The sequence below is a fragment of the Rhinoraja longicauda genome, chromosome 20 (assembly GCF_053455715.1).
Source record: "Rhinoraja longicauda isolate Sanriku21f chromosome 20, sRhiLon1.1, whole genome shotgun sequence".
NCBI classification, from domain to species: Eukaryota; Metazoa; Chordata; class Chondrichthyes; order Rajiformes; family Arhynchobatidae; genus Rhinoraja; species Rhinoraja longicauda.
Genome location: NC_135972.1, coordinates 3,639,238 through 3,652,638, shown reverse-complemented (window position 1 = coordinate 3,652,638; position 13,401 = coordinate 3,639,238). Strand labels below are relative to the sequence as shown.

General features: G+C 47.6%; 2 protein-coding genes across 6 annotated transcripts in view; one reads left to right on the top strand and one right to left on the bottom strand.

Annotated features, from left to right (window-relative positions):
• Positions 1-8,910, bottom strand: part of foxm1 (forkhead box M1) — a 26,382-nt gene extending 17,472 nt beyond the window's left edge. For 3 of the 5 annotated variants that reach the window (XM_078416761.1, XM_078416764.1, XM_078416765.1), the window contains exons 1-2: positions 4,911-5,710; positions 3,417-4,088 (exon numbers count right to left, since the gene is read on the bottom strand). In XM_078416761.1, the coding sequence (XP_078272887.1) occupies positions 3,417-4,047 (631 nt within the window). In that variant the 5' untranslated portion in view covers positions 4,048-4,088; positions 4,911-5,710. Of the gene's footprint in view, positions 1-3,416; positions 4,089-4,234; positions 4,311-4,910; positions 5,711-8,804 lie in introns of those variants that run through there. The other 2 variants (XM_078416762.1, XM_078416763.1) reach the window with 2 other exon arrangements.
• rhno1 (RAD9-HUS1-RAD1 interacting nuclear orphan 1) lies at positions 6,420-13,401 on the top strand. Its single transcript, XM_078416767.1, has 4 exons — positions 6,420-6,714; positions 9,261-9,292; positions 11,372-11,556; positions 12,421-13,401. The coding sequence occupies exons 3-4, from the start codon at positions 11,392-11,394 to the stop codon at positions 13,249-13,251; spliced, it is 996 nt and encodes a 331-aa protein (XP_078272893.1). The 5' UTR covers positions 6,420-6,714; positions 9,261-9,292; positions 11,372-11,391; the 3' UTR covers positions 13,252-13,401.

The window sequence follows — 13,401 nt, the reverse complement described above, 5'->3', positions numbered from 1 at the left end:
GATCATGGCTGATCTGTGAAACTCATTGCCACAGAGGGCTGTGGAGGCCAAGTCAGTGGATATTTTAAAGGCAGAGACAGATAAATTCTTGATTAGAACGGGTGTCAAGGGTTTCTGGGAGAATGGGATTAGGAGGCAGAGATCAGCCATGATTGAATGGCAGAGTGGACGCAATGGGCCAAATTACCTAATTCTACTCCTATAACTCGTGAACACAAGCAATTTGAAAATCATTTTTTTTAAATAGATTACATATGAACACAATAACAGCAGCTCAGTAATTCAAAGCGGGTGGTGGGTATAGGGAACGAGCTGCCAGAAGAGACAGATGAGGAAGGTACGATGACTATATTTAAGAGACGTTTGGACAGGTACATGGATTGGATAGGTTTCGGGGGATATGGGCAAAAGGCAGGCAGGTGGGGCAAGCGTAGATGGGGCATCTCGGTCGGTATGGATCAGGTGGGCTATATACTATATGACACTATAAATTGAAAGCTTAATTATACAGAGATACAAGGATCAAGAAACAAAAATGTTTGGCTTGGAAGGCAAGTGACTCCCATTCAATTAAACAGGGAACTGCAGGTGTACCAGCTGTGACTGGCAGAAAGCTCTGGGCCACTGGATTTGTCAGCATCGACTCATCAGTAATGTTCAGCACAGACTCGATGACTCCATGCTGAAAATTACTGCCACCCTGAGATTCCCAGAATACTTTGTGAAAACACAGCCTCAACCCAGGGCAGGCGGCCAATCCTCTTTGCCGACATCCAGAGCAATTTATTACTGCAAATTAAACGAACCTTCACGCTGCTTCAGCAAGGCCAGCAGCATAATGGTGGTAAAAATAGGAAGGCAGAGTATTATCTGAATGGTATCAAGTTGGGAAAAGGGGACGTACAACGAGATCTGGGTGTCCTAGTGCATCAGTCACTGAAAGGAAGCATGCAGGTACAGCAGGCAGTGAAGAAAGCCAATGGAATGTTGGCCTTCATAACAAGAGGAGTTGAGTATAGGAGCAAAGAGGTCCTTCTGCAGTTGTACAGGGCCCTAGTGAGACTGCACCTGGAGTACTGTGTGCAGTTTTGGTCTCCAAATTTGAGGAAGGATATTCTTGCTATTGAGGGCATGCAGCGTAGGTTTACTAGGTTAATTCCCGGAATGGCGGGACTGTCGTACGTTGAAAGACTGGAGCGACAAGGCTTGTATACACTGGAATTTAGACGGATGAGAGATCTTATTGAAACGTATAAGATTATTAAGGAGTTAGACACGTTAGAGGCAGGAAACATGTTCCCAATGTTGGGGGAGTCCAGAACCAGGGGCTCCAGTTTAAGAATAAGGGGTAGGCCATTTATATCATATCATATCATATATATACAGCCGGAAACAGGCCTTTTCGGCCCTCCAAGTCCGTGCCGCCCAGTGATCCCCGCACATTAACACTATCCTACACCCACTAGGGACAATTTTTACATTTACCCAGCCAATTAACCTACATACCTGTACGTCTTTGGAGTGTGGGAGGAAACCGAAGATCTCGGAGAAAACCCACGCAAGTCACGGGGAGAACGTACAAACTCCTTACAGTGCAGCACCCGTAGTCAGGATCGAACCTGAGTCTCCGGCGCTGCATTCGCTGTAAAGCAGCAACTCTACCGCTGCGCTACCGTGCCGCCGAGAACAGAGATGAGGAAAAACTTTTTCAGTCAGAGAGTTGTGAATCTGTGGAATTCTCTGCCTCAGAAGGCAGTGGAGGACAATTCTCTGAATGCATTCAAGAGAGAGCTAGATAGAGCTCTTCAGGATAGCGGAGTCAGGGGGTACGGGGATAAGGCAGGAACGGGGTACTGATTGAGAATGATCAGCCATGATCACATTAAATGGCGGTACTGGCTCGAAGGGCCAAATGGCCTCCTCCTGTACCTATTGTCTATAATCAAGGACCAGTCGTACCCTGGTCACTCCCTCTTCTCCCGTCTGGCAAGCATTAGAGGTTTGAAAACAACACCTCCAGATTCAGGGACAGTTTCTTCCCAGCTGTTATCAAGCAACTGAACCATCCTACCATCTGCTAGAGAGCGGTCCTGACCTCCCATCTGCCTCAGTGGAGACCTTGAATTATCTTTAATCAGACTTTATCTTGCACTAAAAGTTGTACCCTTTGCCCTGTATCCGTACACTGTGGACGGCTTGATTGTGATCATGCATCGCCTTTTCTTTGACTGGATCGAACAAAATTATAGGCTTTTCACTGTAACTCAGTAGACGCGTCAATAATAAACTAAACCAAACCTTTTCAAATCAATCTTAAGCACTCTCCTAATTAAACTTTTAGGAAGAGTGTGCATTGTTTATTGGTAGATTCCCCAGACACCATCCAACATTGCAAACTCATATTGGTTATTGATCAGCTCAGGAAAATTCACCAATTTTCAGTGACACTGACCCTAAAAATTGTCCCTTGTGCGTGTATGATAGTGTTCATGTGCAGGGATCGCTGGGCGGCACGGACCTGGTGGGCCGAAGGGCCTGTTTCCGCGTTGTATCTCTAAATCTAAATTCCCACAAATAATGTTTTAAATTTACAATTAATTTGAAATCACCATCGTGCATCACCTGTGGAGGCTACCTGCACGAAGCCTCAGAGACCCAGATTAGATGTGAAAGTTGGCAGATTGACCAGTTGGTAATGTGTTATCATTTTTAAACACAATTTAACAAACATTAGCCCTGTCACAAACCCATCTATTCATCCGTGCTTGAAAGTTCTTCCTCTGAAAACAGATGCTGGTTTCTCATTAAATATATCCAAATTAACAAATAAAAATAATTTGGCGTTTTCATCTTGAGGTATAGGTCTGACACTCGGTATAGGTATATGAGACGGAGAGTTAACATGGTCAGCAACAGGGAGATCTCACAGGCCTCATTGGACCAAGTGCAAATTCTTCAGCACAAGCGAAGCCCAGTCTACGCTTGGTCTTGCCAATGCCACTGGCAGAGTGAGGCCACACTCAGACTGGAGGAACAGCACCACATAGTCCTCTTGGGTAGTTTACAGCCTAGAACAGGTGGCTCAGTGGCATAGCTAGACTGAACAGCATTCGTTGTTGTGATAATTAAGAATGAATGGTCCACACATTAATAACTGCTACATAACATCAACAACATTAAGTCCACTGACAACAGCATTCACACATCGATCCTGTCGTAATGGTAGATAATGATTAATTGCAAATCTCCCAAACCTGTACATTAAAAATGGACACAAAAAAAAAGCTAGGTTTTCAGTGAGAGATTCAAAGGGGAAAAAATCTTGCTGATTCATGTTTTAGTCTGACTTGCCCTTACTTTCGAGAATTTACTTTCCAGCTAATCACCATCAGCTCCGACATAGGAATGCTTCTTACCTGCATTGGTGTCTGGATCACACAGTGCTGACGATACCAATGGTTCAGGCACATGCGGCGCGCAGGGTTCCTCCCTCTTGATGCTGACACAACTTGCAGCATCCAACGATGCCACTTTGCCATCTTTTACACTCGGCTCTTCCTGCGACTCCAGAGATTGCTGCCTGCCTTCTGGAACGTTGGCCAAACCGCCTCGAGTTAAGGAAGGATCATTACCTCCATTGGGCAGACTCCGGCGGGAGGAAGTTGCATTGATGCTCAAGAGGATAAATTTCTTGGGGCCATTGGAGCCACTTTCCTTTCCCTTTGCAGTGAGTGCTGCGATGATACTCTGAAGATCTGCGTTTCTTGGAATTAGGACAACTTGAGTGTTGGGTATGGACGGATGCTTTACGATGCGAATCCCTTCTGGAAACTTTTCAACAGTGGTGGCCGGATTCTTTTGTGATGTTCCCAAGGTGTGGTTACTCGAGGAGGCACTGGCTGTATCAAAATCTTCACCTACGGTCTTGTCTTGACTCCCAAACGTCTTCTCTTCCCTGGCGGTGTCCTTTGTATCGATGGGATTGCTGAAGGTTAGGGGCCGCTTCCTCCGCTTCAGAATCAAGGGCCTCCTCGGACTGGCCTTCATCTTATTGCAACAAGAGTGGTTTCATCAACACATGACTCTGCCTGCAACCGTATAATACCTTTAGAAATTTGTACTTAATCCAAAGTAATGGTAACAGATGATACACAGTGAAAAGTACAATCTAACAAACTAATTATGGTAATGGGTGACAATGTTATAATGTATTTTGGCAAGAAAATAATCTCACCAGAGTGGCAAATCCCCAGGATCAGACGTCATCCATTCCAGGGTTTTAAAAGTACCCAAGAGCTTTGTAGATGCCAGAGTCATAATTTACAAATACTGTAAACATAACTTAGAACATAGAACCATACAACAAAGGAATAGGCCCTTCGGCCCACGATGGGGCTGTGCTGAACACGACCAATGTGCAGAAAATTCCCATCATGCAGAAAATTCCCATCGTTATTCAGAGGGTGGTGAATGGGTGGTGGTGGTGGTGGAGGAGGCGGCAAATAGCACAGTAGCGTTATAGAGGCTTTTAGATAGGCACGTGGATATGCAGGGAATGGAAGGATATGGAACATGTGCAGGCAGAGGAGATTAGTATAACTTGGCATCATGCTCGGCACAAGCATGGTGGGCCGAAGGGCCTGTTCAGGTGCAGCATTTGACCGTCGAATGCAGATGGAACAATTGAGTGCACATTTGGTAAGAGGCATGACGACCTTTCCTAACACGGACGGGCAGCTTGTTCCAGACCAACCCACCTTTACGCCGGAGGAGCTTAGATCAGCCTGGGTGCGGGGGTTGAGCAGAGAGGAAGCGGGGACACCCTGGAACCCTGGGCCATTGCATTGTGGGTTTGTTTCATAATGTAACAGCTAACGTGAGGCGGCCTGGGCCGCTCTATGTCGGCTCACCTGCATAGTAGCGAGTTCAGCAAAGCGAGACGAGCCCAGCCCGCCCGACCTAGAGTACCACCCGGGCACGGCGGCGTCCCAGACCGAATGTCCTCAATTCCCGCGCTGTGGATGTCTTCCGCCCCTGGGCCGCCTCTTGCCGCCGCCCTGCCCAAGTCTCCCCCAGGCCTGCCGCTGTTGTGTCAGTCTCCCCGGGTCACTGCCGCTTCCAATGTGTCCTGGCCTTCCTACCGCTGTGTCCCCACCCGAGCCCCCCAACGCCGCTGCCGCCACCACTGAGCCTGTGTTCCCAGCCCTGAGTTCCTCCGACTGCTATGTCTCTGGCCCTGCTGCCCCTCCTAGCGCCGCCACCACCACTGTGTCTGTTCCTGTTTCCGCGCCGCCCTCCTGCCGCAACCTCGTCGTAACGCCGCCGCCGCTACTGCCACCCTCCTGCCACCACCGATGTCCCCAGGCCGCTGCTGCCACCACCACCACTGTCCCCACCCCACACTGGTGCTGCCGCTACCAGTTACTGTGCCTGCTGCCACCAGTGTGTGTCGGGCGGGCGCTGCTACCACAGTTGCTGTGGCTACCCCACACTGCTGTTACCACAGTTGCTGCCGCTGCCCACCACCACTGTCGCCACCCCACTGCCTCTGCTACCACAATTGCTACCACAGTCGCCACCCCACACTGCCGCCGCCGCCACCACCGTCGCCACGCCACACTGCCGCTGCTCCCACAGTTGCTGTGGCTGCTGCCACCAGTGTGAGTTGGTTGGGCGGGTGGGCTGGCGGCCGCTACAGTTTGTCAGCGGTTAGATGTTGTTTGAATTTGTAGCGTTCTGTGCCTATGGACCAATGATGCGGCAGCGGGTGGGTCAGGTGGGTGCGGGCGGCCAATGGGCGGGCAGCTCACATGTAACAGACGAGCGGCCCAATCGGAGCGGCCCAATCGGAGCGGCCCAATCGGAGCGGCCCAATCGGAGCGGCCCAATCGGAGCGGCCCAATCGGAGCGGCCCAATCGGAGCGGCCCAATCGGAGCGGCCCAATCGGAGCGGCCCAATCGGAGCGGCCCAATCGGAGCGGCCCAATCGGAGCGGCCCAATCGGAGCGGCCCAATCGGAGCGGCCCAATCGGAGCGGCCCAATCGGAGCGGCCCAATCGGAGCGGCCCAATCGGAGCGGCCCAATCGGAGCGGCCCAATCGGAGCGGCCCAATCGGAGCGGCCCAATCGGAGCGGCCCAATCGGAGCGGCCCAATCGGAGCGGCCCAATCGGAGCGGCCCAATCGGAGCGGCCCAATCGGAGCTCAGCGTGTTGCATTCAAACGTACTGGAGGTCGCAGCTCAGCCCGGCGCCACTGGACCGACTACACGGCCCCCACCCACAGCTCAGCCCAGGGCCACAGTACCGTATCACACCGGACCCGACCCACGGCGCCGGGCCGCACCGGGACTGGACCCACAGCACCAACTACACGACACCGGCACTGGGACCCACAGCACCCACTACACAACACAGCACCGACTACACAACACAGCCCCGGACACCGCTGGGGCCAGAGCCGGCAGCGGGGAACCGACTACCCTTACACCAGACAGTAGGCACCGACAACCGGACACCAGGCAGTGGGCACCGCCTTCCGGCACCCCCGCCCAACTCCGGGCAGTAGGCACCAACCCACCGCCGGGTCCAAAGTCGGCACCGGGCACCGCCAACCACCAAACCAACCCAGGGTAGTGGGCATGCTGCCGGCCCCAACACGACACCGTACTGGACACCCGCCCTCCTCAAACCTACAGCCTACACTCAATGTAAAGGTGTGTTGGGGAAAGGCATTCCCCTATTGGGAGGGGGCAGCAAGGACAGGTTGACCATTGTGTAGGAAAGAACTGCAGATGCTGGTTTAAACCCAAGATGGACACAAATGTATCTCTGGAGAGAAGGAATTGGTGACGTTTCAGGTTGAGACCCTTCATTATTGTGTTGTCTTCTTGACAGGATGTCATTAAGCTGGAAAGAGTAACTAGGATGTAGCCAGGAGTCATGGGCCTCTGAGCTGTAGGGAGAGGCTGGATAGGGAGGACTTTATTTGCGTGGGTAGAAACTGCAGATGCTGGATTACACCAAAGATAGACACAGAATGCTGGAGTAATCCAGAGATGTTGCCTGTCCTGCTGAGTTACTCCAGCATTTGTGTCTATCTAGGACTTTATTGGACCACATCAGGCTGAGGGGTATATGATCATGAGAGGATTAGATACGGTGAATATACAGAGATTTTTTTAACCTGGTTAACCTGGTAAGGAAATCAAGAATAGACACACAATGCTGGAGTAACTCAGTGAGACAGACAACATCTCTGGAGAGAAGGAATGGGTGATGTTTTGGGTCGAGTCCCTTCTGAAGACGACCCGGTCTGAAGAAGGGTCTCGACCTGAAACGTCATCCATTCCTTCTCTCCAGAGATGCTGCCTGTCCCGCTGAGTTACTCCAGCATTTTGGGTCTATCTTTGGTTTAAAGCAGCATCTGCGGTTCCCTCCTACACAAATCAAGAATAAGTTTAAGGGGAGAGGGGAAAAGTACAATGGGGATCTGAGGGGCAACTTTTTCAAACAGAGGGTGGTGGGTATATGGAACAAGCTGCCATGGGAAGTAATGAAGCGGCAACTATAACATTTAAAAGACATTTGACCGTGTACATGGGTAGCAAAAGTTCTGCTCAGATTTTTGGATTACAGGGCCTCCCATTCTGAACTCTGCCACTAGAGGAAGTAGTTGTTCTACCTCTCCAGAAAACTCCTCAGACCGTTCTCAACTTTCCAAGCTCTGGAGAAAATAAATCGACTTTTGTAGCCAATTTTCATATTTTAACTCAAACTCTGTGTATTTTGATGGATGTGTGCTGTTATCTTCTGAAAGCTGATCGTTTTTATTTAGAGGTGCCCAAAAATTTAGTTTAGATTGTGCCTCAATTGTATTTTGTATATCTGAAACATCACATGCTTGTTTTGAAATCCTAGCCCCTCTTAAGATATTTCAGGAAAAGGGTCCACATTCCATAGGACTTCTTGGTTACCGTTCTGTTCCCACTAAATTTTAACTATTAGGGGCATAGATTACATATTCCCAACATTTTTGTCCTTCATTTCAATGAGCAGGTGAAAAAATCATTGAGTCAAACCGGTCAAGATCGAGCTCTGGAACTGCATGGTCAAGTTGAATATACTACTCCTAGTTTGCAATATGTGATTTGTAGGCAACTCTATGCTGTTATTTTTCATATGTTCATCAAAATATTTCTTGAATATTGTTCACTTCCTCAACGATATATAAAATGATGAGATAAATAGATAGGGTAGACGGTCAATAGAGTTATTGAATAGAATTGAAAGTTTGGACCCACCAAACACATGTCAACCATCGATCACCCGTTCACACTAGTTCTCTGTTATCCCACTTTCACATCCCCTCCCTCCAGACTAGAGACAATTTTACAGAGGCCAATTAACCTACAAATCATGACAAGGGCATGTCTTTAGGATGTGGGAGAAATCCGGAGTACCTAGAAGAAACCGTCACAGGGAGAATGTGTAAACTCCACACACAGACAGCACCAGAGGTCAGGATTGATCCCGAGTCTCTTGCGCTGTGAGGCAGCAGCTTTACATTCTGCTCCACTGTGCTGCCCAATCATATATCTTACTTAATGTTAAGTTCAGACACACTAAAAGTTACTATGTTTAGTTTCAGTGTGAATAATTATCAATTCTTTCGGTCTTACTTGAAAACTTCACTTGGAAAAACCCACTTTACTTAGTTACTTTAAATTCTAAATGTTGATCGCTTCACCAAAAGGCGCTGCTGTTATTTGTCTAAACTACAGTAACTACATTGCCAAACACTAACCTGGAGATACATCACTGTTCCATCATTGGGTCTAACCTCTGGCATTTTCTCCTTGACGGTACTGTGCAAGTACCTTTACCAAAAAGATGACAGCAATTCAAGTGGCTCACCGCCATCTTCTGAAGGGCACTTAAGGACGAGCAATAAATGCTGGCCCTGCCTGAGTCAGATCCTGTAAAATTGATAAATAAAAATTATTCCTTACCCAAAATGAACATGAATAAGCAATCAAAAACTGAAATGACATTTGTGTTGGTGTTATTTAATCAATTGTTTTATTTATCTATCTACTGACATAGCCCAGTATCTTATTTTCCTTCTGCTAATTGGAATTGTCTTTTAATTGTATCGTTTTATCCATCAATGCAGTCACCTGTAACTCATTGTTGATTTGCTTTTGCCTGATTTAGAAGGTGTGGATTGAAAGTTAAAACAAATTTTATTTTGCTTTTTCAGGTAATCCTACAGTCAAGTTTACAGACTAGCAGGTAAGTCTTCCATTATCCTGGCTTACAGTCAATAGACAATAGGTGCAGGAGTAGGCCATTCAGCCCTTCGAGCCAGCACCGCCATTCAATGCGATCATGGCTGATCACTCTCAATCAGTACCCCGTTCCTGCCTTCTCCCCATACCTCCTCACTCCGCTATCCTTAAGAGCTCTATCCAGCTCTCTCTTGAAAGCATCCAACGAACTGGCCTCCACTGCCTTCTGAGGCAGAGAATTCCACACCTTCACCACTCTCTGACTGAAAAAGTTCTTCCTCATCTCCGTTCTAAATGGTCTACCCCTTATTCTTAAACTGTGGCCCCTTGTTCTGGACTCCCCCAACATTGGGAACATGTTTCCTGCCTCTAATGTGTCCAATCCCCTAATTATCTTATATGTTTCAATAAGATCCCCCCCCATCCTTCTAAATTCCAGTGTATACAAGCCTAATTGCTCCAGCCTTTCAACATACGACAATCCCGCCATTCCGGGAATTAACCTAGTGAACCTACGCTGCACGCCCTCAATAGCAAGAATATCCTTCCTCAAATTTGGAGACCAAAACTGCACACAGTACTCCAGGTGCGGTCTCACCAGGGCCCGGTACAACTGTAGAAGGACCTCTTTGCTCCTATACTCAACTCCTCTTGTTATGAAGGCCAACATTCCATTGGCTTTCTTCACTGCCTGCTGTACCTGCATGCTTCCTTTCAGTGACTGATGCACTAGGACACCCAGATCTCGTTGAACATCCCCTCTTCCTAACTTGACACCATTCAGATAATAATCTGCCTTTCTATTCTTACTTCCAAAGTGAATAACCTCACACTTATCTACATTAAACTGCATCTGCCATGTATCCGCTCACTCACACAACCTGTCCAAGTCACCCTGCAGCCTTATTGCATCTTCCTCACAATTCACACTACCCCCCAGCTTAGTATCATCTGCAAATTTGATAATGGTACTTTTAATCCCTTCATCTAAGTCATTAATGTATATCGTAAATAGCTGGGGTCCCAGCACCGAACCTTGCGGTACCCCACTGGTCACTGCCTGCCATTCCGAAAGGGACCCATTTATCCCCACTCTTTGCTTTCTGTCTGTCAACCAATTTTCTATCCATGTCAGTACCCTACCCGCAATACCATGTGCTCTAATTTTGCCCACTAATCTCCTATGTGGGACCTTGTCGAAGGCTTTCTGAAAGTCGAGGTACACCACATCCACCAACTCTCCCCTGTCAATTTTCCTAGTTACATCCTCAAAAAATTCCAGTAGATTTGTCAAGCATGATTTCCCCTTCGTAAATCCATGCTGACTCTTGAAAGCATCCAACGAACTGGCCTCCACAGTCCTGCTGAAGAAGGGTCTCGACCCGAAACGTCACCCATTCCTTCTCTCCTGAGATGCCGCCTGACCTGCTGAGTTACTCAAGCATTTTGTGAATAAATACCTTCGATTTGTACCAGCATCTGCAGTTATTTTCTTACACTAATTGTATGCTTGGGTTATTTTCCAAGACAGGCAAATGACTCGTGATCGTGTCCACTTTGCAAACTATTTCTCCCGAAGTTATTAGTTTCTCCATTAGTTGGAATATATAAATGACACGGAGAAGCAGCACAGTGGCACAGCTGGTAGAGCTGTTGATCTGGGTCCGATCCTAACCTCGGGTGCTGTCTGTGTGGAGTATCCGGGTCCGATCCTGACCTCGGGTGCTGTCTGTGTGGAGTTTGTCGCCTTCTCCCTTGACCATGTTGGTGTCCTCTGGGTGTTCTGGTTTCCTCCCACACTGCAATGATCTGCAGGTTTGTTGGCTAATTGCCCTTTGTAAATTGCCACAGTGGATAGGAAGGGTATATGTCAGTGGGACAACATAACACTGGTGTGAATGGGTGATCAATGGTCAGCGTGGACTCGGTGGGCCAAAGGACTTGTTTCTGTGCTTTATCTCTAAACTAAACCAACAATCTTGGTGCCCTCTTTATTTATATTGTTCAGCTACTTAATAGGATAAACTATGACGGGAAAGTTTGTTGTTCAATTTTGAAAAATGTCATTTCTTTTATTATTGAGACCAAGATGCTGGGATCTTGATGCCCCGCAAAAAGAAAACTATCAGATCCAAGAAGCCCCCGCTGCTGTTTGTGGAGAGCCCACTGAAGAGAGAACAGTCCAAGCAAGTCCAGTCTCTGCCATCTGTGACAAACCCCCGCCAAGTTTCCTGTATACCTGCTGACCAGAGATCTGCGTTCACATGGGTATGTTTTTTGTAGGAAGGATCTGCAGATGCTGGTTTAAACCGAAGATAGACACAAAAAGCTGGAGTAACTCAGTGGGACAGACAACATCTCCAGTGAAAAGGAATTGGTGACGTTTTAGACTGAGACTGAAGAAGGGTGTTGACCCAAAACGCCACCTATTCCTTTTCTCCAGAGATGCTGTCTGACCCGCTGAGTTACTCCAGCTTTTTGTGCATAATACTGAATTGCCTAGTGTTTCCACCAATGAAACTATTCTTGGTCTGACTTGCATTTGGACGACTGCCAACAATCCCACCCCCCACACCTCCACCTTACATGTTGCAAAGTATCTGATTTTGACAATTCATTGTGAGGAGTATTTCAAAAGTCGTTTTTCCCGGAGCAAATTCGTTTTGGATGAAAATGAAACTGTTATTCAGTGATCATTATTTGTATTTATGTATTTGGAGAAACAGCATGGAGACAGGCCCTTTGGCCTCCTGAGTTCACGTACACCACCCGTTCACACTATTTCTATGTTATCCCACTTTCTCATCCACTCCCCACACACCAGGGGGCAATGTACAGAGGCCGATTAATCTACAAACCTGCACGTCTTTGTAATGTAGGAAACTGGAGCACCCGGATGATACCCACACAGTCACAGGGGGGACGTGCAGAATCCACACAGGCAGCTCCTAACTAAGGTCAGGATCGAACCCGGGTCTCTGGCGCTGTGAGGCACCAACTCTACTAGCTGCGCCACTGTGTGTTATTGATTGATAGCTGTGTAAATTGTGCCACAGTTGCACGGATGGAAAGTAGAAACTATTTGGATATTTAGAACTGATAAGTTATGCTTCTTCCTCTCGTCACATCCAGGTGTTGCCAGAGTTTCAGACCACGACAGCTCAAGGACCAAGACGAGATCAAAAATCTGACAGAGCAAAACAACGTTGCAGCTACAACAAAGCGAGTGCTCCATCAAAAACAAGGTCTGTGAAAAAACTGCACGTGAACTTTGTTCCTTTGACCTTCGTGGGCAGTGGAGGGATACCTGTTCAGAAGAAGAACCACAATGTTCAGCTCAACAGCTGTCAGCAAATTCCAACCCATGGACAAGCTAAATTCCAAGCAAATAAATCCTCACTCACGGGAAGTGGCAAACGAGGACGTGGAGTTTACACTTTTGGCAAAGCTCAGAATTCAGAGGCATTTGACAAGCAGGAATACAGGGAAAGATTTGCAGCAAAGCGACACATGGTTGGCAAAAGTACAGTTCGAAATACAGCAGAGAAGAGCTCTGGGCTCTGCCCTCCGATGAATGGTATCAACGATCTGGCAGCTGCAGACTCGGACGAAACTGAGATTTCTTTCTCGGAGAACCTCTCTCGGTCATCTGATGAGGCATTTACCCTGCCACAAGTTAGCACTCCCACTCTTGGTGGCTTATCCTCGCCAGCCATCTTCAAGAAAGATAGTTGCAATAGATTAAGAAATAGTGGATTGAATAAACACAAAGCATCTCCTGGACTGTTAGTTCTGGACAAGAGTTCTGGACGAAAGGATGACTTTTCTGCACATGTTTTGGTCCAGGATACGCCAGAACATGAATATGGTCTCAAAATAACTTGGCAAAGACGACCACGTATCATGCGGTACTTGATGGATCAAGGGAATTTGAACACTAATGATGTGTTTGTTGGCTCTTGAACTTGCGTACCAATAGTTTTGTTATGAAGATTGTAAACTATGCATTTTAAACGTCACCATTGATATTGTGATTAAATCAGTTTATCTGGATTTTGGGGTAGGTAGGAATAAATAGCAGCATTGCCCTTTAAGTGATAACCGTGAACGTTG